General features: G+C 44.4%; 4 protein-coding genes across 4 annotated transcripts; 2 read left to right on the top strand and 2 right to left on the bottom strand.

Moving 5' to 3' along the window:
- Positions 1-558: 558 nt before the first annotated feature.
- On the top strand, positions 559-1,844 carry mixl1 (Mix paired-like homeobox). Its single transcript, XM_030346149.1, has 3 exons — positions 559-616; positions 783-985; positions 1,205-1,844. Exons 1-3 carry the CDS (start codon positions 559-561, stop codon positions 1,784-1,786), a joined length of 843 nt encoding a protein of 280 aa, XP_030202009.1. The 3' UTR covers positions 1,787-1,844.
- Positions 1,845-1,949: 105 nt separating this feature from the next.
- On the bottom strand, positions 1,950-11,783 carry lin9 (lin-9 DREAM MuvB core complex component). Its single transcript, XM_030345026.1, has 15 exons — positions 11,705-11,783; positions 10,794-10,826; positions 10,533-10,624; positions 9,988-10,119; positions 9,303-9,433; positions 7,070-7,195; positions 6,665-6,822; positions 5,904-6,037; positions 5,683-5,811; positions 5,331-5,432; positions 5,151-5,231; positions 4,902-5,027; positions 4,089-4,271; positions 3,681-3,778; positions 1,950-2,996 (listed from the first exon to the last, which is right to left on the bottom strand). Exons 1-15 carry the CDS (start codon positions 11,733-11,735, stop codon positions 2,891-2,893), a joined length of 1,662 nt encoding a protein of 553 aa, XP_030200886.1. The 5' UTR covers positions 11,736-11,783; the 3' UTR covers positions 1,950-2,890.
- Positions 11,784-12,187: 404 nt separating this feature from the next.
- Positions 12,188-25,169, bottom strand: parp1 (poly (ADP-ribose) polymerase 1). Its single transcript, XM_030345460.1, has 23 exons — positions 24,868-25,169; positions 23,973-24,135; positions 23,589-23,704; positions 22,681-22,895; positions 20,474-20,564; positions 20,220-20,336; positions 19,567-19,743; positions 19,253-19,400; positions 18,933-19,073; positions 18,331-18,582; positions 18,071-18,136; positions 17,763-17,895; positions 17,136-17,331; positions 16,653-16,781; positions 16,367-16,450; positions 15,808-15,930; positions 15,464-15,592; positions 15,262-15,360; positions 15,015-15,167; positions 13,976-14,103; positions 13,802-13,863; positions 13,556-13,670; positions 12,188-12,922 (listed from the first exon to the last, which is right to left on the bottom strand). Exons 1-23 carry the CDS (start codon positions 24,988-24,990, stop codon positions 12,841-12,843), a joined length of 3,042 nt encoding a protein of 1,013 aa, XP_030201320.1. The 5' UTR covers positions 24,991-25,169; the 3' UTR covers positions 12,188-12,840.
- On the top strand, positions 21,319-22,653 carry LOC115534830 (adenosine receptor A2a). Its single transcript, XM_075074174.1, has one exon. The coding sequence runs from the start codon at positions 21,319-21,321 to the stop codon at positions 22,339-22,341; it is 1,023 nt and encodes a 340-aa protein (XP_074930275.1). The 3' UTR covers positions 22,342-22,653.
- Positions 25,170-25,248: the final 79 nt, after the last annotated feature.

Below are 25,248 nucleotides of genomic sequence, written 5' to 3'. Positions count from 1 at the left end.
CCATATAATCCATAATCTCCAAATTTCCAATACATTTACACTAAACAATATCAAGTTATGCGTATTTTGATCGGATACTTAAATTACCTATCTCGTCATTCCCATAACTGTATTCACCAACAAACTGCATATTTGGATGTAAGCCGAACGCTGGAGGAAGTGGCATCTTAGAGATGTGCTCTTTGAAGGCTACTGGTCTGTGATCGCTCCGTCCATTCAGGAGAGGGTCAATGTTTTTCAAAGTGATGTGTATTGCGCATGCATGTTCCATTAGAACCCTTTAAAGGAACCTGTGGCTGCACAACCGTCAGAGGTGTTAAACGTTCACACACTGGCCTTCAGACATGTCTGAAGTCGCTGTACGCGGATGCTTTCCTGCCAACCGACTATGACGGTTCGGCTAGCCATTCACACGTCCTAAAGACACTTTTGATCAGCAAACACAAGGGGTGGATATAAGCCCTGCAGTCGACCTTCCAGAACTCACACTCACTCAGACGCCGACCTAAGGAGTAGCCTACAATGTCTACAGTTCACGGAAATCTACACATCGAGGAAATGAATCACTTCCAGATGTACCACGAAGGAAATATGGGGATGAACAGCATGCAAACAGGTTGGTTCTCGGTGCGTAATTACGCACAGGACTACTACGTCCGAATTCCGGAATTTAACTTCATTGTATAAGCAGAGCAATAATACTCGAAACTCTATCTTCATCTTGTTATTTACTTATGTGCTTTATCAAATGTACTAAATTATTATGTTTGTGCTGTTCCCAGTTCCAGATTCAGTTCAATACTTCAACTCTACTGCGCCAAGGGCGGACAGCATGGCACTGTTGACCCATAGGAGGAAGAGAACCAACTTCAGCCCGCAGCAAATCGAAGTGCTGGAAAAGGTGTATTCTGACACTAAATATCCTGATATCTACCTACGGGAGAGACTTGAGGCTCTGACTGGCCTGCCGGAGTCCAGAATTCAGGTAATATTATTTATATGCGAGCTATCAGCCTGAATATATTGTATATGTGTACATAATAGGGTCATTATCTAGTGGTTGGTAAAGGCAAGCGGTTATATCCCACTTGTTGGATTATTTTAAATGCTTTGGCAATTTACATGTTTATTTTAATAGTCCAATAAATCTCATTTGAATTTATTAATAAGAACTAGGACTAAATTCAACTTTCTTCGATTGTAGGTCTGGTTCCAGAACAGACGGGCCAAGTCACGCCGGCAGGTCAGCTCATCGGCCCCCATGAAATCCAACGGGCCGACCAGCTCTGCCCCCGTCCCGTTCGCGCAACTCCAAAACAGAATGGCTGCAGACATGATAGGTTTAACACACTTCCCATTGGACGGCAGCTTCAGACCGACTCAGCGCCACTGTAAAGGCGAGGAGAACCACGTGTCTTCATCTACGACAAAGCCACAGAGCTACGAACACAAGTCTGTAACTTCTTGTGTTTACGAAGCGACGTCTCCGAAAAAGCCCGAACTCAGCGTTGTCGTCCCCTGCGTCACGTCTTCATTTCAGAAGGCGCATCAACATGACGTCAAAGCCCATTACTCATCTCATGGAAACGCAGGACCGAAGCTTATTGTGGAATACGACAATTTCCCACCCAACAAGACCATCGGACCGGAGATGAAAGTGGTTATTCCCCCAATTCCAACACATTCGCTCTGCCACTTTTCTCCGATCCATGCCAGTGAGGACTTTTCCGACTCGGACTCTGATTGGGAAACCAGTGCCATGGTCGGCTTTGGGGGTTTTATGTGATTCTGTGACACAGCAAAACAGTTGGATTATGTGCGTATGTAGTATACATTTGTAAACTTGCTTTAAAATATATTCTTATTTATTAAAAAAAAATGATACTTGTCTATAAATGCACAATGTCTTCTTCCAAATAAGATCAACACACTTACACACTGACCGAAACCTGCTTTGCAATGTTTAATATAAAAAGACAGCAATATTTATATACATTTGCCCTGAGGCACTCCCATATACAACTTTACAAAACTGAAAGTCCTGGTAAACAACTTGAATTAAGGGTTACATCAGTGATGTATGTTCAGTGAAAGGGGGTGCCATGCCAAATTCTGAGAATAAAATTAATTGAACCAACGGTATCTGGAACCCAGGCCGATCATTTATAAAAATACCACATCTCTTTTTCAGTGCACACAAAATTACAAAAAAGCCATTTCACATAGCAGAAATGTCAACAATAATCCTAATAATTCAGTATTGTACAAATATCTACAATAAACTTTTTTTACAAAACATTCTTTATCCTCCCCTGTGCTTACCATCAGTGGAGCAAAGCTGCAATACATACAGAGTAATCTTTCTGAAATAGTAAAATATTGTCTTATAACCATACACCTACTAAAATATAAATAAATATGGTCTATAAAAACTGCAAATGTGTAATTTTTGGCACATGGAAAAACAACCACCGGGGATGAGAGAAGTGAACTGGAGCGTAGGCCTCGATCGATGGGGCCACATTCCCACACAGAAAAATTGCTAAAAGATTAACCACACCTTCCCCATATGCTTTATAGTGTTCTGGAAATCACTCTGGGCCGATTCAGCTGCACGTCCAACACTGCGTCGTGTGCTGTGAGTCCAAAAAAATGGCTGCATGGAGTTTTTTTTGTTGCAGAATTAAAAAAGTAAAAGTAAATATAGAAGAAGTTCCGGAAAGAGCACCAACTCCATGTGCAGGGTGCTGTGTGTGTGTGTGTGTGTGTGTGTGTGTGTGTGTGTGTGTGTGTGTGTGTGTGTGTGTGTGTGTGTGTGTGTGTGTGTGTGTGTGTGTGTGTGTGTGTGTGTGTGTGTGTGTGTGTGTGTGTTCAGAAAGAGTGCAAGCGGTCAGACTGCATTGGTGTTGTTGGCAGCGAAGGCGTGCAGGTTTCCCAGCTGGCTAAGGCCACTCTGGATGTGAGCCACATGGATTTCCACATTGTTCTGGAAGCAACTGAAAATAAAAAGGAATAGATTATTGTACGGTGTCCAACCTGCAAGTTATTTCAAGTATTTGAATTAGGCTCTTTATATATTGTGGTATGCCGACCTCTGGTTATATGAATCGATTGTTATCATGGTAATACATCGGCCAAAAATATGTTCAACATTTAAAGCTTCTAAAATCTTAGCAAAAACAGAGGTAAGATGACCCGCTCTACTAAACACAGCTTGTTTTAGACCTGAACAACAGCGCTAAATCCTTGAAAAATGTGCAGTGCTGTGGCGAGAGAAGCATTGGAATAGCGTGACTGGCTTGGTAATGAAGTCTTTTGCTTGGATACATTGCATCCAGCTGTCTCTTGCAGACAGTTATACAAATACATGCCTGCGGGGCCTCAAGGCACGCAGAATATTCCGTCTCCCCTGGTAACCCTCTTCTTTCGTATTTCAGTCACATTATTCTTTCAATACAATGCAATGTCAGGCATGTTGGAATTCATACACATTTGTGTATAGTGCCGTTTTATTGAAGGTTCTACGAGTTTTCTTGCATTTGTATAGCAACCAATTGTCTGAGGAAGTTTTTGAAATTCTGAAATATGCACCGAATTATACAACAGGACTGCTTTCAATCACAAAATTACTGCATGTGTACTTGAATGCATTTTTGTACATTAGTACATGTGTTCCTTACCTGAGGTTCGATTGGTCTATCGACCTCTTAATGTCGTTTAGGGAGTCATTCAGAGATTTGAACTCAAACGAATTCAGGTCACCACCTTCAGCCAAACACTGTAACCAAAAGAAAACATGCAGATATTACTACAAACAAACAACAAGGACTGCATTTTTTGGCCCGTGCATCCAGTTTGAGATAGCGAAGAGCTTGTGCCACATAATTAAAATAAAGACAGCGACATAAAAAACCAACAAACTAAAATAAATGTTTGGAGATGGGTATTAAAAGTGGTAAGGAGCTTTTCCCCACAGTTACAAAAGTATTAAATCATTGGCGTATTCAGCCCCAGACACACACACACACACACACACCACAAGTATTTTGTGTATTGGGCGAGGGGTGTGTGTCTGAGTATGTGTTGACCTTGATCTGCAGCAGCAGGGCTGTGAGCCGTGAGACGAGCTGTGTGTGGCTGGTGTTGGTGACGCTCTGCTGGCCGTCCAGCAGGGTGTTGCTGTGCTGGACCAGCTCCTGGGCCTCCTCCTCACACCGCTGCCGCATCTCCGTGGGCCGGTCGGCCGGAGCCATGCCCTGGTCCGGGGCCAGCTGGTAAGGGGGCAGACATGGACGTGTTGTTAGTACCGTTTAGATCAACCCCGTGGTAAACGCCGGTACGGTATTCAAGGGGAAGCTGCATCTCCCCGGGACCACAGATTCATTCTCGTCTAAGCTCCCATCTGCCAAGTGTGCCCACGCTGATACCAATGGTTTGGTTTAATCTTACCTCCAGTCATGCAAGTTATACCATCTTAGATTGCCTGTAGGCAATCACACACACACACACACACACACACACACACACACACACACACACACACACACACACACACACACACACACACACACACACACACACACACACACACACACACACACACACACACACACCTAGTCTGGAAGAGATGAAACCAGTAACATTTTGGCTTCCAAAGTATCTCAACGCCTACTTCTAGAATAGGGAGGACCAGCCGTGACGCTGGTCAACAGCGTTCAAAAGATTTACTAATTATAAACAAGTGTGTTCATTCTGTATATGGTAGCTGACTTTAAAGCATTGACTTGCAATGACACATTGGTAACACTAAATACAGAGTAGCGCAGACCACGACATTCTGATCTCCGCTAAATAAATAGATCCAAATAGGACGAAGCCAACGTGGGATTTATTTGCATTACCTCGCAGCAGAACTGCTGAACCTGGTGTAGCACTTTGTTGAGGTCTTTATTGAGCTGCTCCAGCTCCAGCACTGTGGTGGCGTAGCGCTTCTGGAAGTCCAGGCCAATGGGCAATGAGTAGGACTTCTGGAGACACACAAACCACATCCCCACAAACAGTGTTGGCAGTCAGGCAAAAATAATACGTATTCAGTCACGGGCAAATACCCTCATGTACAAATAAGAAAACATATCGTAAGGTTTTTGTACCAGTTTCTCTGCTTCCGTGTTCATATCCTTCAAGTGCTTGATGTGCTCTTTCTTGATCATGAGGATCTTGGACAGCCTCGTCTGGAGATGCGGAAGATAAGGAATGGGAAAGGATTAAGAGGCTGCACTCGGATAAGGGAGGTCTAGCAGTGAGTAGCACTAGAAAAAAGCGGTATTCACCACTTGGACGAGGAACTTGACAGGAAACCCCCCTAATGTCTCCCCCTCTCCAGCGGGGAGTCTGCTCTTCCATGTTGACTGGCTGATGAGAGGGTCGTTGTCCTGTAATCAAATGCAGATCCAACAGACGCTAAGTATACATACACATATATAAATGCATCTCAAAATACCCTTTATTACAAGACAGTGTCAGGCAAGTCCAGGTGCATCCACCGGGGTAGGAAAAGAAGATCCCATTCATCAGCAACATAATGTTACCAGCATATGAACCACAGAGTGCGTGGATTGCACCCCACTCTGACAAGCTGAACAGGTTGACACGGGCATCAATGTTCAGCTGCCGGCCCCCTACCATTAGGATCGGCGTGGTAGCGGACGGACAGGGTCCTCTGGGCGGAGTCATTAGGTTCTGTAGGTAGCGTGCAGCCCTATGTTTCTGGGCAAACGCCGAGATGGGCATGGTCTCGTTGGGCTCGTTGCTCTGAAACAAAGAACACAAGCCAAGCGGTTCTGATCACCCGTGTTCACTGCTTGATGCTTTTGTCACGCCAAAACGGCCGGCACGAGACTTACCAGCACTTCGTAGTCCGGCACAGTGTGGGTGCCCAGGCCGTTGCGGTCGAAGGTGACGCGGTATGTTGCGGCGCTGGTGTCCACGGCGTCGATCTGCCCCGTGAACAGGCCGTCGTGAGCCCCCCGCAGTCGGGCTGGTTAAAAAACACACAGGCAGTCGCGATCAACGGACACGCATGAAGCTTTAGAATATGAGGGCTGCCATCCAGCTTCTAAATTAATCTACAATTGGTATAATGGGCTATTCACTGAACAACCACTAGGGGGGGCATTCTAGACAGAATAAAATTAATAACATCAAATTAAATTACATAAACTGATATTGCAATATCAGTTTATGTATTGTGATTCATTAATATAGCAGCAATATGCTGCTCTAAATTTCAGATTTCGGGACATTCCAGGCGAGCTGTCATTAATGTAAAACTATACAAAATACACCAATAAAGGTGTATCCAAAATATCAACATATTATAAAATGTATATATGAAAAGGCTAGGACGCATCTTATTGAGAAATCATTCGCAGCATGGACCACTGTTAGGTCTAGGATGAGCCCCGTCTTAGAGCTGCTCTGTGAAAACCATCTTTTTGTAGATAAAAGTACACTTGTAATGCACTGCAGAAGGATTTTTCCTTTGTGGGGTATGAACTGAGATCGGTCCCACAGATACCGCTGATGCTGCTGCTGCTTATTTGCATTGAAGAAAAAGTAGAACTGAATCACTGACGGGTGAATCGAAATCGAATCATGAGATTACCGGTTACTTTGGTTCCTATGATGAGGGGCAGAGGGATTTCCTCTGGGAGATCTTTGCATTGTGACATGTCCGAGATTTTTCTCTGTTGCAGCAGACGCATCTTTTGCCTCTTCTGTATCAACGCTGTCCGCTCTTCAGCGAAGAATGCAGATGAGCACCTGGAGCACAGAAAATAGCAACAAATATGTAACTTGAACAATGAACATTGTTACAAATCAGTCACTTTCACAAGAAAAATATTATAGGGGTGTATGCAAGCATTAAAGAGGGTTCTGTGATGAAATGTTTTAACTTACTTATTTTCGTCGCAATTTGGATTTTTATGAAGCAATGATTAGCATGAGGATACATTTCAATGGGTAGAGAGGAAGAGCGATGGGGGTGGTAGGAGGAGGTGGTACTTACCGTCGCGGTTTCCCCATCAGCCTCCTGATGGTGCTCCACTCCACGCGGGTCAGCTTCCTGGTCTTGAGCTTGGGAAAGGACTCCTTCAGACACAGGCAGAACTCATTGTCGCCCTCAAACAGAGGTCTGGGATAAATAAAAAGGAAAGAAGGCAATACAAGGTCCATATTTAATCATTTAGGATGAACAGTTTTACTTACAGTGAATACAGCGAGCAAGAGCAAGAAAACTCGGGATAGACATCTTGCTGGCGGATGCAGACATTGTGACTCAATCCCAGAACATTTTGGCTAGGAGACAAACTAGGGCTGAACGATAATGTACAAAACATTACGCAATTGGAAAAAAGACTGGAATTCTGTAAGAGTCGATTAACGTTCATATTTTCATACCAGTTGATGGCTTTGTCCCCCCAGAAAAACATTACACTATACAACATTAAAAATATATCTATAACATATGTTTAACATTAAAGACAATATGAGTAGTGTGGAAGTATGAAAAACTGTGAGTGTATCAATATGTATCACTATTAATGTCAAGGGGAGTTTAGCTTACACACTCTTAATTACCTAAAAGCTTTAGTTTAAATCAACTGCAGTAGCTGTCAGGAATCTTTAGTAGTACTCATTACTTTGTTACACTATTGTTTTGCCGTCAAACTTCGTAAAAGTAAAATCTAAATTAATTTGGTAATAGTAAGTAATAATAGCGTGTTATTAATGAACATTTGGACCACGACTTTGCATGAGTCTTTGCTCACGGAATGAAATATCCTTCATACAGAAGGGGCAGCTTGGAAAGGTCCTACACAAAAGCAAAGGCTGCCACATTTGCAAGCTTCGAATAGGACATAAACATCTCACATTCAATTTTTGCCTTGCGATGTCTGTGTGTCTTGCTATGGTGGTCCATTATTCTCTTGTTGATAATAGGGCTAACCTCAAATCTTCAACGCCATAAGCAGTTGAATTATCGTGTCAGGAACATTGTGTGTGTGTGTGTGTCTCAGCAATGCGTTACATTGGGAGGTGCTAAATTAGTGTTACCACAGCATGGCTTGGCTTCTAGAAGGAAAAGCCTCCAGCTGTACGTAATAAAAGAATGTGTTGGTGATGGACTAAGTCTACAGGGTGGAATTTACTGTGCTATGTTTGGTTTCAATAAATGTCCTTCATTTTAGCTTGATAACCAATTTTTGTAAGCTCAGTGGCACTATCCAATCATTTATTTTTTGAAGTAGAGCACACTCTTCACCTTTAGTCTTCTAGAAGGATACAAAATGTCAGGGAAATAAACTTATAAAAAGTTTGGCAGCGTTTCAAAACCATTAAAGAATATCCAAAAAACTGTGCCAAAAGCAGCTTTCACATTAAACCATACCATGTCGTTACACTCAAAAAATGATTCTCTCCATCAGTACTTGGTAATGCATTACCGCTGTTCTGCTAAAATGAATGGTGTTGCATTTGGTCTATACGTTAAACAGATCATTATATGTATTTCTAATCGTCTCCATAGAGACCTTCCACTGTTTGATTTCATAGATTTATATATTTCATACACAAATTATGGTATATTATGTTGGTCTTTATTATTATATACTGCCAAAATAATTATCCATTATCTGAATGCAGTTACATTCATTAACATGAATGCAGTTACATTCATTAACATGAATGCAGGTACTGACATGAATGGACATATTGTCATATGGTCATACTGTGAATAAATCAGACAACGATTGGTCTGGCCTGAAGACTTCAATTTGACTATGCTAAATCTTAGCCGGTCCAACCCAAACTGCTTATGCGGCTATGCTAATGGGTTGAGGGTGTTTGCGCTACCCGTTTCAGCTCCCTCATGTGAGGAAGTAAGTACACTCCATGCATTCACTTTCAATCTAGCGTGTCATTCACGAGCGCACGGTACAGGGCTTTTTCAGCAACCTGTTTTGCATGTAACGACGACACCATGATGACGATGCTGAAACAATATATCATGCAGCTCTAAGTCAAACACCTCAGCCTCTACTCTATTCTATTCTGCGACTGATTGCTCTGTGTATGCTAGAGAGAGAGAGAAAAGTCCCCTCTACTCCCTACAAATGAAGGTCACAGCACAGAGTGAGCAACACAGCAGACATCAGATGTCTCAGCTCGTGCCAACAAGCCACACATTGTGGAACACAACAGGTCCCACAGATTATCTGACGGCGTGCGCAAGACATTACCTGTCGATGTTTGAGTAGAACCATTCGTAGATGCACCATTTATGAGCCTTCGGTAACTTGAGGAGGTTCCTTAATCGGAGACCGATTTTCTGCGATGCCTTCTTGTCTGGAGTTGTGACGGTGGAAAACTTCTGCAAGCGGAAACGGGTGAAATGCTATAGTCAGTCAATAATGTTAACCTCATTCTGACCTTTCAACAAACAGTCACAATGGATGTATACGAGGAGGATTATGTTTCACCATATTGGATACGCTTTGGATTTCCCAAGCTACATTATTTGGAATCAAACTGAAGTTCTGAATAAATCAAGTTCAGCAATGTACTTGACTCGACTGCATAGCATTCACATTGATTTATCACACATTCATTCATGTCAATTATTTTATATTATTATTCTAGATGTAGGACAGACATTCTGCATCTACATCTAGATGCAGGGTCCAATATGTTTAATTGTGGCAGGTGATCATTTTGGAACGTCGCTAAATGTATACAATACAAGAAAACAAAAGGGCTACATTCCACATCCAAAGACTACATGTCCTTAGGCGAGGACAATTTCACCAAGTGAAATGTATATTATGTCGAAAGACTGTATGAACATGACTGCTCCTCTGACATGACTCCAGAAGGAGCTTCTGTACCTGGAGTGTGGTGACAAGACTCCAGAAGGAGGGTGTGTACCTGTGGTGTGGTGGTGACCCTCTGACTCCTCCGGGGAGACTTGGAAGCGCCTCGCTGTTGTGGCTGCAGCTGCTGCTGCTGCTGCTCCTCCTCATCCCGAAAGAGTCGACTCCTCTTGGAGCTCCGCGTGGGCTGGAGAGATAGACAGGGGGATGAGTCCTCCATATGGGATTCATAAAGAAGTACTGCTAATAGCTTTGGAAATGTAGCTGATTCTCTCAATCCAGACATTATTAGGAAATGCATACTTGCTCGTCAGACAAAGCAAGCAAATTACAGATCCCACTTTGCAGTCTTGTAACTTGAGACGGGCAACAACCCAGTATTTCATATTTAATGGACTGAAAAATGTATGCATTAGCCAACAACCAAAATAGTCATGAAGCAACTGTTAGCATTACTGATTACAAACAATATAATGCACTACAAACTAAGCAAGACATGGGCTACATTGCTTGCCACTTCCTATGCTTATTTAGTGTATGCAAGAAGGGTTTATGTCTAACAATATAAAAACATGGGAAACCAGCTTCTTTCTCACTTACCGTGTCCATTGTCAGCGAGGAATTTCGTCCTCTTGTGTTGTGAGCCCTGGGGAAGCTGTTTTTCTCATTTATACTGTTGGACAAACTACCCTCTGAAAGAAGAGCGCAAATTCCATCTTTAATAGAAGATTAGAATGTCATCATCGGATGATATGATATTAAACCTTAAATCTCTATTCATTTCAGTTCAATGTTATTCAACAACATGCTTCGACAAAATCGCCCTTGACAAAAGACACACAAATAGTTTTCTTACAATACCTTTCAGACTAACAAGTGCCTCAGCCGAGGAGCCTGAAAGAAAAGAAGACGATATTTAATAGTTCTCCCTCTATATACGATGTAGGACGTTGTTATTACACAACAACAAACCGGTATAACTAGTGTCAACTTTCCATCTATTCCAATCCAAAACAGTGCTTCGAAGAGTTGGCGTACAAGTGATAATGACATCCCAACATGACACCATCTTAATACCACCACATTGAGTGCATTTTTTTTCAGCTTGTGGATACCGTGAAAATGAATGGCCGAAAACATGTATGTAGCTGTCAAACACGTACGTGAAATAACAGATAAATAGAGGAAGTTGACAAAAGCCAATGAGCAAGAAAACATTTAACTCAAAGCAACCCTTTCTAAAAATGGCAAAATGGCATTTAAAAAGGTAACGTTTAGTTGTCAGCAGGACGAAAGATGGCCTGTCGGCTCGGTAACGTCAAAGATTGTAAACAATGCATTACTGGCTTAACGAACTGTTACGCTCAACAAACCCAGTCCATTTGGAAACACACCTAGCTGAACACATAGTGTGTGTATACGATGTGTTCAGACAGCGGCTATATTAAGGAGGTGATTTGTCATTGTTTTTAGAAATAGTAGTGGCTAGCGTATATTGTGTTGCGGCTAAGCTAACTTGTTTACACAGCTAAGCTACGTGTGTCTCCTTAACTCGAGCTTTAGCTACCACTAGCCCCTTTTGCTAAACACCGTTAGCTAACTTGCACAGACCGGTATTTGTCTTCGTATAAAAGGTGTATTGCATCTTGGATCTAAACTAAGCCCATTACTTTATTGAAGCGAAAATTCCCTACGAAATGGGTATATTACAACTCACATGGCGTTTGTGTAATTTAAAATCATAAACTCTTTACAATAGTGTTGTTACTCACTCTCATCTAACAGCTGGTCCATCTCCGCCATCTTGAATTAGCCGCGCCGCTTTTTCAAAGACCTTGTCAAAATGCATTCTGGGTCGGGACGCTATGTGGAGGGCAATTTAAGAAACACTTCTTCTAAAATGTCCTATTTATCTGTTGTACAAGGATTTACTTCCGCTACTGAAGTTATGAGCTCACATAATGCATTACAGTTTGCCTGCTATTTTACGAAAAATACTAAGACTCATGTTTTGCATAATATAAAATGTTCTACATGATTGTAAATTCCTTTTCAAAATTGTCCCTAGATAAATATATGAAAATACTCAATATTTCACCAAAAATATTTGAGCTTTAAATTTCCCTGTACCAACCTTGTTTTTTGGAATACACACAAACCATTAGAAATAATGTAAATGTAAGGTTAGATTAATTGAGCTCACTTCAAAAAGTCTGATGAACTAAAGCATTATGAAGTATATTGATGCAAAATAATCTAGGTATGTCTCAAGATTTTTATTCTTTGATGTGAATGAAACAAAGTAACATGAACCAGAACCACATTCAACAGCAGTTTAATTTACAGTATCATTGTCCTAAGAACCAAAGACTTGGAAGACTGATTAAAGGACAAGGAAATCCTAAAGACGGCACCCAGAACAACAATGGTCTAGGACTTCCACTCTACATCGCCGATAGCTTGTTTCTGACAGTAATTCTTATGGTTGAAAAGATTACCATCCCGCTACTATTAGTTATTACCAGATTTATGAAAAAACATAAGAAAACGGTAACATTGTATTTCTTGAACCGCTACCTCGAGAGAAACAGGAGATCACTAAACAGTGCCCGAAACGTTCCGTAAAGTATTGTGCCTTGCTTCAATCGCAGCGAGTTCCCTACCAAGATGGACACCAAGGTGCCTAATAATATACCAATGCTCAAGCAGTTGACAGTTATTACGTTATGGGGAGTGCATTTAGGGAACTTAAACATCAACAGGAACAATATAGGCGCAACAGCTTGGATCCGTTGAGGAACATGGTGGTCTGCTGAAGAGGCAGACAAGCTGGGCGTCCGGGTGACGTGGTGGTCGTGGGGTCGTTCTTTGAGTTTAACCGATTGGACGGTTTGACCGCGGGCCTCTCTCACCAAAGAGACGTCTGGTAGTTGAACTTGGTCTTCAGCAGGTACTTCAGGTTTACCTGTGCAACGTCGTAAACGATGTACCTGGGAGGAGTAATAGTTAAAGGAAAGCTTCCGAACTAAAGCGAGATGAAAGCCAATATTGAGTGTGCAGAGAGGAAAGAAATGTCGATTCCTTCATCGATTCCTGCGTATCAAGGTCTTCCTATCAATACTCTAAACCAATAGCTGTACTAGAATTGGCTTTAGAAGAAAATATAATTTTTTTCCCCGATTGGAACACGTCTACACACGCAACAACAATAAATCTTTAGCTAGTTTATGTGCTGCCAATGTCAAAGTATGCTAGCCTGTGTTGCTTGGCAACCATATGCTGTCATGAGGAACTATATTGCTTGGTGAAAGAATGTTTGCATAAATAAATGCATTTTATGTTGCCTTGTGTTCGTTTTGTAGCTATTGGGGTTTTAGACACTCCACCTGGCGTAGAGCCCAACAGCGCCCCCTAGCTTGGTTAATAATATAACTGTAAACCATGGCCTCTCCTGGCTTACTGCTTAAACATCTGCCAACCACACAAATTGAGCTAAAGATCGAGTAAGAAAAGTTATAGTGAATAAATCATAGTGGTGCCGGAGAATTGATTTAACCAAATAATGAAGAAGAGATTGCACAATCAAACCCATGAACCAAGTGGAAATATTTGAATAAGGATACTCGTTGTAGAGAAGACTGGTGTCGTCGATGTTGGTATTGCAGCCCTTTCCTAGCGGCACCTGCACCCCATCTAGAGTGGCAGTGGAACCGGGATCAGGGGCGGTTCTGCCCACACCTAGTACGAACCAGAAGAACATTATTACCATCAAGTCTGACAAACCAACAGGCATAACCAACCAAAACAAGACATGAAGCAATCCTATTACGCAACAAATAACTTGTGGTTAAGAAGGTGAAGAACTTCACCTTTAACACTGTGTTTTCCCTTAGGTAGTTTGGTAATGTGCGCAGCCTTCTTCAGTTCATGCCTGCAATAAGACAAACATAAATAATCACAGCGTTAATAAATTGACACAAAGGAAAATCCAGGTTGAACAAAGTCACAACACAAGGACATGGGGCCATGTGTTTTTCACTTACACGTTGCCAAGGGCGACCTCTCCCAGAAGTAAAAGGCCTACGGGATCCAACTGTGACACGTGGCAGTAGTTTGCACTCTTGGACACCATGTCGGCAAAGTACACACCCTTGCCGAACATGTAACCAGTCTGAGAGGAAAAAGGGCAAAACGTCAGGCTTTCCAAAAAACACATACGGTAAATGCTGCTCTTAAAACAGTGACAGCAGAATAAATCAATGCATTATTTTTCCTGGTTATACATTCACCCCTACAATCTTCCATTGTTTGTTCCAAGATGTTCCGTCCTCTTGTGTACGAGTTTCCATGGAAACCCAATATGCAAACATTTTTTACATATTGATCCACAAAGCAGTAAATACAAGTTTAAAGGGGACCTATTATGCTTTTTCGACTTTTATGACCCATAAACTTTGTTATAACGATTGATAGTCATGTTTAACCATACCAAAGTGTCAAATAATGACGTACATGCATTTCGACGTATTCCCTGCTGACAGTCTGGGGTGGCTGTGCAGAGCGCTAAACACTCGGGACAACGTTTGCGATTCACTTGTTCACATTTCCGGGAAATCATCTACGCAGAGGCACTCCTGCCGCGCCCCTATATGCCTGGTCAAATCTGCCCGCGCGTGCGCTTCAAGGAAGGTAACCAATCACAACAGAGTTGGGATGGCAGGAGGGGGGCGAGGGGGCGGAGAAGGACGAAACCGAGCGTTGACAGAGAATGCTGAAAGCGCCCAGATGAGAGGAAGAGTTTCCCGAAAATCTACATCGTTTTTTGTGTATGGTTAAACATGACTATCAATCATTATAACAACGTTTATAGGTCATAAAAGTCGAAATAGCATAATAGGTCCCCTTTAACAGCAGTGAAGCAATAGGGAAAACCGCCTCAATCTTTTAAAACTAAGTGCAGTCTTTAAAATAAATCGTTAACCTATCCTATTGGTCGATTGGTAACCTATCGGTAATCCATATGCACACTCATCCCAGACAGGATGCGTGTGTCTCTGGGAAGAGGCAACAAGCAGCACTGACCACAGGGGCCTCTGGGGGGGCGATGCGCAGACCCTGAGACAGGATGCCGGCGTAGTTGGTGGTGCGCGAGCCGTGCCACAGCAGCTGCCGGTTGTGCAGGTCCTTGAAGGGCCGGAACCTTTGGTACTCGCCCTCGCGAACTATTTTGAAGATCTGGAGAGAGAAGATGGTTGTTTCGGTGGGTTCTAAAAAGCATTGAGTGTGTGCGTGTATATGTGTGTGTGTGCCACGCGTGTGTCCAACTCACCTCGTCTACTTCCAGTGTGTAGGTGTTGTGTGTAGCAGCGTGTGTGTTCTTGACATATTGCATAATGATCTCGGCCTCCTCGCTGTTCTTGTCAACCACCTGTGGAAAAAGTAAGAAGATAGTCAGGTGACCAGCCCTCCCAACACAGCAACGACAGTAAATGATGGCAGATGCATCTGCGATGGAAGGGAACAACGCTCACTTCAATCTTGGTTTTGAGTTTCTCATAGTTGATATCGATGGGATCCTTCCCGTTGTCCTCTGCCCCTCCTCTCAGCAGGCTGTAGGCCACCTCAATGTCCAACAGGTTGTCCAACATCTGGACCTTGGACTGTACCAACACAAGAGACATATCTCATTATACACCCGAGAAAACACAGGGGGGCCAAAACGATTGGCCCCCACAAGATTGAGATCTCAGTATCCAAATGGCCACAACAATAAGAATTTATAGATTTTTATTTTTTTATTATCCAACTTCAGCAACCTTCATTTTATCCAATAAATACATCCATAATAAGAGTAGGGTGAATGTCATGCTCTTGCCTGAACGTAGTCCAGGTTGCTCAGCAGAGGGGGTTTCTTCATGCCGAAGTCGTGGGGGATGAGCGTGTAGAAGCGGTTGGACAGGTCTAGGATCTGGGACTCGGCCGAACTGTCTGTCACAGCCTGGGGTCAGAGGAAAGGTTACACACAGATATAGATTAGATGACCTTGCTGATCTCACAGGGGAGAATGTAGCTGGTCACCGTGTAATGGGTTTTGGCACGGAAAATAATTCCACAACCTTAAAATACAGTCATGTTGTCTATAAATGTGTTAAAACATTTTATGATATGGTCAAATCCATACGCCATCCTCGATATTGGCAGCATTTTCACTGTGCGCTGTTGGAACTTTCATTTGATAGATAGATTATCAAAATATCTTATTTAATAAATGTCTAACTGTTGAGAAATACAATCTTTATGATTCCCGTCACAATGTGCCCTAATATCCTGCCAAGGATAAATTAAAGTACATCATGCCCAAATCAGACTTGATGCTTTCCAAGAGCAGGTTTAGAGCCAGTGGAGGCGGAGGGGACCAGGGTGCTGGTACTGACCTGCTGCACCTCACTGAGGAGGGCGTAGGCGCTCTGGATCTGCCTCTTACTCAGCTTTCCCAGGGGCATCTTCTGGAGGTCAATCTGCACACAGGACAAGGACACAAATGAGGAAAAAACACAAAAACATTAATTATTTTTGGAGTTATACAAATGATAAAAAAAATATATATATATTCAAGGTGATGTTGCGTCTCCAGGGACCAGATACATTCTCATCTAAGCTCCCATCTGCGAGGTGTGCGCACGCTTACACCGATGATTTGGTTTAAGGCTGGAGTATTACCTCAAACTCCACCATGGCCTTCTTCATGCTCTCCACGTCAAAGATCATCCTGATGAGCTCCTGGACGGGCTTGGCCAGCTCAGACTTGGTGCCAGCACTCTCCGTGAGCCTCTTCACAGCCTCCTCGTCCTGCCCGGCAACACAGAAACACAGACCATCAGCGCCATAGACAGAGACACCATATATGACACAATTATCTTTTGATAAGATAATCACTTAAGCATCATTCGTGTTTCTGGGATATACAGTAACATGTGTTGCGATTGTAGGGAGTGGTGATCTAAACTAAGTCATGCACATAATGTGGTTTGCATAACAATCGAATCTACTGAAGTTTCCACCATGTTCTAAAAATGCTCCAACTACCATTAGATCAACCAATACAACAAGGTAACATTTTGTTATTGATCACAAAATGTATGGTTACGAGATTGATACCAAAGAAGAAAAGTGTTGCGGTGAGGTTTTCATGTGAGCGTGTACCTGTCCGTAGTCGATCTCCAGCGGGTAGAACTTATTGGGATACTTGGTGAAGTTGGTGCAGTTCCAGGTGTTGCCAGTCTTATCCGTGTAGACGCCCAGGAAGTTGTCCATGGCTGCGAGCTTGTCACTAAACTTGTCCAGCTTGTGGCCCCCGATGGTGGTGCCCACGCGGCCCCAGGACCTGAACACCCAGTACCTGCAGCGGGCACCCGGCAGTAGGGGGGTCGGTTAGGGGGGAGCTCAGCTAAGCTCATGGGCCCTCAAGACTGCCAGCACGGCACTGGCTCAGTGTGATGATCAGGGCACGCACACTCGATTCCTGTCTATTATAAATAACTAATCTATATTTAGATAAGAAATAAATCCTTATAATTATGCATTTTTCTCAGAGCATGCCAACATACTCATTCTAGCAAGGCTAATATGCTGGCATGCCAAGTTTCAAGGGCCCTTTCACATCTGGGTGGACACTCCAGTGTATGACATTCCTACAGGGTAGATCTTGAAATGGCTTGTAATGGCCAAATCAATGTCGCAACGTAGAGGTAAACCAGGGCTCCTTTAGCAGCAACGCAGATACGTCCCGCCCTCTGTCTACAAACTGCACACTGGGGATGTGCGACTGACCGCTTCTGGACGTCGTCCTCCAGGAGCTGCAGCTTGTAGTAGGAGTTGGTTCCGCGGACGATGTCCACCAGACCCAGGGTGGCGCTGTACATCTTCCCACTCTGCTCCAGGACATGGGCGCTGTTCTCCAGGCCTGAGCGGAGCAGAGTTTGCATTCATAAATAAAGAGAACTAGAATAACTTTTTTTCCAAAGCATCAATACCGCGAGTGCAAACATTCTAAGCATGGTCGGCCAAAGAAGGAATGGAACCCACAACCCTCGCAGTGTTAAATCTCCTGATCAACCGAATGTGCGAGAAGCACTTACCCGAATCAGGGTCCACGGCAGCTCCTCCTTTCACAGTTAGCTTCATCTTCTTAGACTTGCTGCCCCCTGAAACAAATTGCACATTTTACTCCACAACCGGTTCCACTATACTAGCCATCAAAGCATGTGTTTCAACAAAGAATACTGGGTATCTCCCTACATCCACAGACATACAATCAGCAGAAACCAACGTGGAACTCCACCTAATTATAAAAATCATGTGTGTCAAATAAAAAACAGAAGCGTAAAAAGGCGTTTACCTTCCTCCTCCTTCACGCGGCCGGTGCTCTTGGCGGCCATGGCCCCGGACTTTGAGGGCACGGCAGCAGCCTTGGGCTCCACTTTGACCTCCACCTTGACCTCCGCCCCCCAGGGAGAGATGGCGTGCACGGAGACCAGCTCCTGGAGAGACTTGCCCGACGCCTTGACGTCCGTGAGGAACTCCTCGGCGACCACTCGCACCCCGGCCTCCTTCACCTCCTCCATCTTCTTGGTCATCTTCTCCAGCTCCTCTGGAAAAATGTGGAAATGAGTTTCTACCCTTTGACAAGCTGTCTCACGCGGAGCTCTCCGCGTGAGACAGCTTGAGCGATATCGAAATTTGTTATTTTTTCACACGATTATTATGCTCAAATGATTTTTTAGCATAATTTTTTATGCAAAAATGCACATTTTATATCTTTGCTAGCAGCAAAGATATTTTTGATATCCTGATACAGCCCTCTAATACTTCTAGCTGAGGGTTAATAGAAGACAATAAACGATAATCTTGAATTACTGCCCAGCTGTAGCAGCAGTGAGCCTCAGAGGCATCTGGCTGTATATTGGTCTGTACTCGTTCACGAGGGGGGCGGATTCGTACTTGCGTTGCTGAGGCAGAGGTCCGCCTTATTGGCTGAGGGGGTTATCTTCCCGCCCATCTCCTCCACGACAGCCTTGATCTCATCCTTGTTCTTCTTCAGTTTACCCACAGCAAGCAGCTTCATGCCCGTCAGAGGCTTGCCTACAAATTAAAATAATGAAAAAACAAAGATTTTACTTTTTAATGTCCTTTGTTTAAAATTGGCAAAATCTCAGATCTTAGTTGGAGGAAATGTGTTTTTATGTTTTGTCAGACATATATATATTTGTGTCTGTATGGCGTGACGGGGGGAAATAACGGGTCAACCCTGCAGTACTGACCAGCTGGGGCCCCTTCTGGGAAAGGTTTAGTCGACCCACTGGAGGCAGCGGTGGCGACGACCAGGGTGGCGTTGGGCTCAACCTTGGGGAAGATCCGGTCCTGTTTCTTACACTTGAACTTCTTGAGGAAGGGAACCTCGTGGAATTCCTGAACAAACACCAAGTCATAGTTTAAAAAAAACATTGCAAATGTAAAGGAAAGAAACATGTCATTAAAAAATGTACACTTTACATTACCATTGTAATTAAATATTACATCTTACCTTCTACTTTTTAGAGTATATGTCGAGTAAGCTTAATGTAACCACACACACCTTTGGAATGACCCAGTCTGTGCGGACGGGCGACTTGGTGGTGAACACACACTTGGTCCAGGCAGAGATGTCCCCGCTGCAGTAGTAGGCGTTGCCCTTGAACACCAGCTGCCCCTTGCACTCCGCACAGGGCTGGAGGGAGCCGAACGCCATGCCGTCCGCCAGGCAGTCCACCAGCTAGCAGACAACACAATTCTGGTCAGAAACAAGCCCGCCTTCTCTCAGCCAATCCAAAATACAATCCATGGATCTGCTTGTATTATCAGAAACACCACACAACATGGCTACACCCAATTTAAACCAACCAAACTTGATTGGTATACAAGCATCTGGTCAATTACTACAAAGGTCAATCTCAGGTTTTCATAATGAATGTCTGTTAAGTCACTATATTGCGACTGAGGTAAAAGAATGGTGATTAAGCCTATGGCCAGCTAATGAAAGCCCTTGCATTTGCAGCATTTTGAGTGTAACTAACTGTGTGTCGTTGGTGACACTGTAACTCTGGGAAAAAAATACTGGCATTCAGCAAATGAGCCCCAAAGAGATCGAAACGGATATCTTGGAAAGTGCCCCATTATTGACTGAATGTAACCGTAATGTGTGGGAGAAGGGAGTGACTCGGTGCATCTAGACACGAGCAGCAACCTTACGTTGGACTCTCCAGATGGCACCTCCTGGGAGTTTGCAATCAGCAGCTCCTTCATGTCGTTGGAGGAGCAGTTCTTCTTCAGCTTGTCCTTGATGCCCCATATCAGCTGACTCTGCACCTGGAGACACGAGGTCAAGAAAAATGGGGTTGGCTGTAGGTGGTTCATGGATCTACCAAGCAGGTTTTAATAATACTTGATTGGGTGCATAGTCATTGAAGGCAGTTTGTGGTCATTTTCATCTTTTAGGTAAGCACCTTTAGTTGGTCCTCAAGCTTTTTATCTTCGTCTTCTTTCTCCTTCTTCACTTTCTTTGACACCCCGTCCAACTCGTCACCGTTTCTCTTTCTACAGGGGCAAAAAATCATGTAAGTTACAAACAATTCGGTCAGAAATCATGTCAATATGATAACCCGACCCGACCTATCAACGTGAACTTTCAAAATAAGATCGAAACTTTCTAACTAGGAGCAGAGGAAGACAGAAAACCTGGGATTCGCTTCACACAAACATTTAATTATGACACCTTTAATCATTAGGGAGACTAATTAGAGCTTCATCACCTGATGGACGGACATAAAGCAAACACAAACACAAGTTGGATCATGCCTGGTGTCCCCAGGCTTCATTACCGGTGACACCTGGTCACAACATGGCGAGACGTATTCTTCTGTCCCGCGTTAACACAATACCATAATGACCATCCCAAAGCACCCTGTTTGTCCGTCCAAGCCTTTGGAGAATATAACTTATGGAGAAACATCCTATACCAGAAACAAAATAGACACCCAGGAGGGGACGATTAGCGACTATAAAAACGGCCTACCTACTCCAACTATTATTTATTCTTTCATAATGGCTTTCTGAGTCAGTTTTTCTCAGCTAGCTGCGGAGCAACAGAATTATCCCACGATGACGCCAGATCTCAACCGCTCTTCTGTCACCCCACCAGCATACCTAGGTGAGTGATACCGCTAATTGAAATGCAATCTGGTGGCGAGATACAATTCAAAACACACACAATTCAAACACACTCCTCTGTTCAGGATATGCATGGCGTAACACCAGTTTGCTGCTGGATCTCAACGCTTCTCTCAGGGCGATGATCAACGCCGGCGTGAACTCCTCGCTCCCGGACCCGCTGAGGAACGCCGTCCCCGCCGCCACCCCGTCCCCAGCGCCCGACGAGGAGCAGGCGTCCCCAAACGGCCCCTACATGGCGGCCGAGCTCATCATCGCCGCCCTCTCCGTGGTGGGCAACCTGCTGGTGTGCGCGGCCGTTGGCCTCGACCGCAAGCTGCGCACCGTCACCAACTACTTCCTAGTGTCGCTCGCCGTGGCCGACGTGTGCGTGGGCGCCGTGGCCATACCGTGCGCCATCCTGACCGGCGTGGGCCTGCCGCGCGACAACCTGCCGCTGTGCCTGGTGATGCTGAGCGTGCTCATCATGCTGACGCAGAGCTCCATCTTCAGCCTGCTGGCCGTGGCCGTGGAGCGCTACGTGGCCATCTTCATGCCCTTCCGCTACCAGGCGCTGATGACGCCGCGCAACGCCGTGCTGGTCATCGTCGTCACCTGGCTGCTGGCCTTCCTCATCGGCCTGGTGCCGCTGATGGGCTGGCACAAGACGCCGCCTCCGGGCTCCTCCGGCCACTGCTTCTTCGTGCTGATCGTCGACATGGCCTACATGGTCTACTTCAACTTCTTCGCCTGCGTGCTGGCGCCGCTGGTGGTCATGTTCCTCATCTACGCGCGCATCTTCGCCACGGTCAAGCGGCAGCTGCGGCGCATCGAGGCCGAGCGTGGCGGCGGCGGCGGCGGCGGCGGGGGGGCCGGTGCGGCTCGCACGGCCGCCAGTGTTAAGCAGGAGATGAAAACGGCCTCCTCGCTCTTCCTGGTCCTCTTCCTGTTCACCGCCTGCTGGATCCCGCTGCATGTCATCAACTGCTTCCTGCTGCTCTGCCCGAGCTGCCCCGTGCCCTTCGAGCTGCTGCTCACCGCCATCATCCTGTCGCACGCCAACTCCGTCATCAACCCCTTCCTGTACGCCTGCAAGATGAAGGCCTTCCGAGACGCGTTCAAGGCGATCCTGACGTGCTGTCGGATGCCGGTGCGAGGGGAGTAGCTGGGAGTGCAGGGTGAGCCTGTGAACCAGTCTTCTGGCGAGAACAGCACCGTTCTGTATACAATACTGTGGTTATTAGTATACAGGTTGGTAGCAAGTAGGTAGAGGTTAAGGCCTCTTGCTCAAGGAAGACTACAGGTAGCCTGCACACACTGGGGATCAAACTCAGAACTTGTTTCCGCTAGGCGTCGAGCCGCATAGCGACGACACCGTCACACCCAAACAAAAAACATTTCTGCGCCCCACTTGTCACTCAGAGGGCATGACGAGCCACTCTGTGACTGTGAATTCTCCAATCCGTGCGGTTAGTTCTCACTAGGGCTGCAGCCTCTCGCTCACCCTTCAGACTTCACCGCGGGCAGCCTCTTCTTCAGGTCCTCCTTGTCCTCAGCCCGCAGTCCGTTGAAGCCCTTGAGCTGGGCGCCGCTGTACTCGGACTTGAACACCAGCTCCTCGCGGCGGCTGACGAAGCAGGCTGTGTGGTACCAGCGGTCGATCAGACCCAGCTGGGGCTTCTCCGCATCCACTGACTTCTTGGACACGCGGATCTGATCCTGGGGGGGGGGCGCATGGGAAGAGGGTTAGAATAAAGCCATGTACAGAATAACCAAATGGTAACCAAATGTCATGGTAGGTAATGTGTATGCGTGATAAGAATGAATGCCATGCTCTTCAAAACAATGTACCCTATTCACAGCGGTGTCATCATAGGAAAAACACAGCTGTTGCTCATAGTGCTAATTATCTGTCTGCTACTTTTTTACATAACGTGGTCAATGTGCGTTGTTGACTCTAGTTTACTGTGCTACTGTACCTGTGCCCTGGTCATCATCATCAATCCTTTATTTAACCAGGTAGAAATTCATTGAGCTTAAAAAAATTTTTTTACGAGAATGACCTGACCAAGAAGGCAGCACCATGATAAAATAAACACAATCATATCAATTCCCACAAACCACACTCAGCACCAGTCAATTTACAGTACAAGATTAGGGTAGATAAAAGGCGCGGACCCATAATAAGTTTTATGAGCAACTTCAGTGTTTTTGTCCTACTTGCATGCCTCTATAAAGAAGGCATATTGGATAAAATTCTAACCATCCTTCTTCTAGCAAAGAATTTTTTCATTCAATTTTATCAACAACATTTTCAATATGTGTAGATAGAGCATTTCAGGTGGAACTGTTTGAAAAGAGACATCTGTTATCATGGGTCCGTGTGTACAGGAGTAGTAACCATGTAGTAACCTTTTCTATTTTCTGCTCGCAGCCTTTGCAGGTGCTGCGGTTAGACTTGGCATATTCCACAGCAAAGTCATTGAGCGTCTTCTCTCCTTTGGCTCCGCCTTTTTGGTCTGCTTTGCCTTTAATTAAAAAATGTCCAGCAAATTAACCACAGTGAAAACATGTCATACTTCTACACAACACATGTGAATACACAAGGAAAGAATGGGATATGTATTTTAGATTTGGAATCAGGGAAATACAAATATTCTACACAACTAATACTAACTGATAAAACACAAAACAAAAGTTATTTAGCCAATAATTTATTAACATTTATAGTCACACATCTTATTTATGACCATCAAATAAAGCGGTACCAATCAAAAACTAAACTACTGTGCGTACCTCCGGTCACTCCTCCGGTCTCGATGGCCTTTTTGACTTTCTCCTGGTCCTCCCAGCGGAGGTCCGAGAAGCCAGCGATGTCCGCGGTGGACTGGGCCGCTGCCCGCTGCCAGAAGCAGGAGAAGTGGTGCCAGTGGGGGACCTTCCCGTCAAACATGGGCGACTGGGGACCAGAGGGAAAACAGGAGCATCATAGTTTTTACAGGAATTGGTTTATTTCATATATTTATTGTTATTTACAGTATTGTTATAGTAACTGTGCTGCAATCTAGATGGTGGTTCTAAATCCCTCAAGTGTAGGCAACACTGGATGAGGAAATGCCCAATTAAAACCTTGTATTGATGGATTTGTGATGATGTTTTGTTGATAAATAAAGGCATTGATTATTTCTTAATGTATTAACCGAATGTGGTTCTAAATCGAGAAGACGATTTAAAGACTATAGTATAAAATATAGTATAAAGTTGCCATGCCTAACGTTACAATGGCGCAGCTTCGGAAAGTTACCCAAGTCAACGTCAAGACGTAGTAATCCTTTACACAGGCTTTCGTCATTTATGATCTCCGCAGCCGATATTTGTTAGCAATTTCTTTCTGACCATGTTTGCCTGTGTGTAGCAAATTAGGCGAGGCTAGGATTGATGACATTTAATTATTCTTTTGTGATCACATTCAATGGCTGTTAGCTATTTAATTGCTAACAGCGGCCTTGCATAAAAAAACAAAGCCCATAAAAATTAAATGCTGGAATAAAAAACATCCGCAAATAATGGATATCTTTAATATAAAACAACCACCCATCATTTTGGAGGCACCGCATGAATGGTTTGGTTCGTAGCTAACTTAGCAGGGTCTGCTGCTATTGCAGAAGAGTCCAGACCCAGACGGCATTACCTGCACCATGATGGCCATTCGGAGCGAATCTTTAGCAATGTTCTCCTTGCATTTCTTGCACGAAGCACGGCCACTTTTAGCATATTCGGCTTTGTAAAGCTTGTCTTCGTTTGAGTCTCCCATATTGATTTAATAGAGAAGAAAAATACTGCCGAATAACTTCAAGGCAAGCCCAACTTTCCGGTTTGCAGAGGAACAACAATCAAAGCATCGGAAGAAGCGAGCCCTCGTGTGTACACCGACCGAAACCCGCGCTACGCACAGACAGCACTAGAGGAGTTAGGAAAAGTCGCTCTGCTAGAAAATGATGACCCATGATCAGAATTGATAGATTCAGAAACTTGAATGAATCATTAAGTCCGTTTGCATGCTTGAAAAGTG

The sequence above is a fragment of the Gadus morhua genome, chromosome 21 (assembly GCF_902167405.1).
Source record: "Gadus morhua chromosome 21, gadMor3.0, whole genome shotgun sequence".
Lineage (NCBI taxonomy): Eukaryota > Metazoa > Chordata > Actinopteri > Gadiformes > Gadidae > Gadus > Gadus morhua.
The sequence above is the reverse complement of the archived record's forward strand: the minus strand, read 5'-3'. Positions and strand labels throughout refer to the sequence as shown.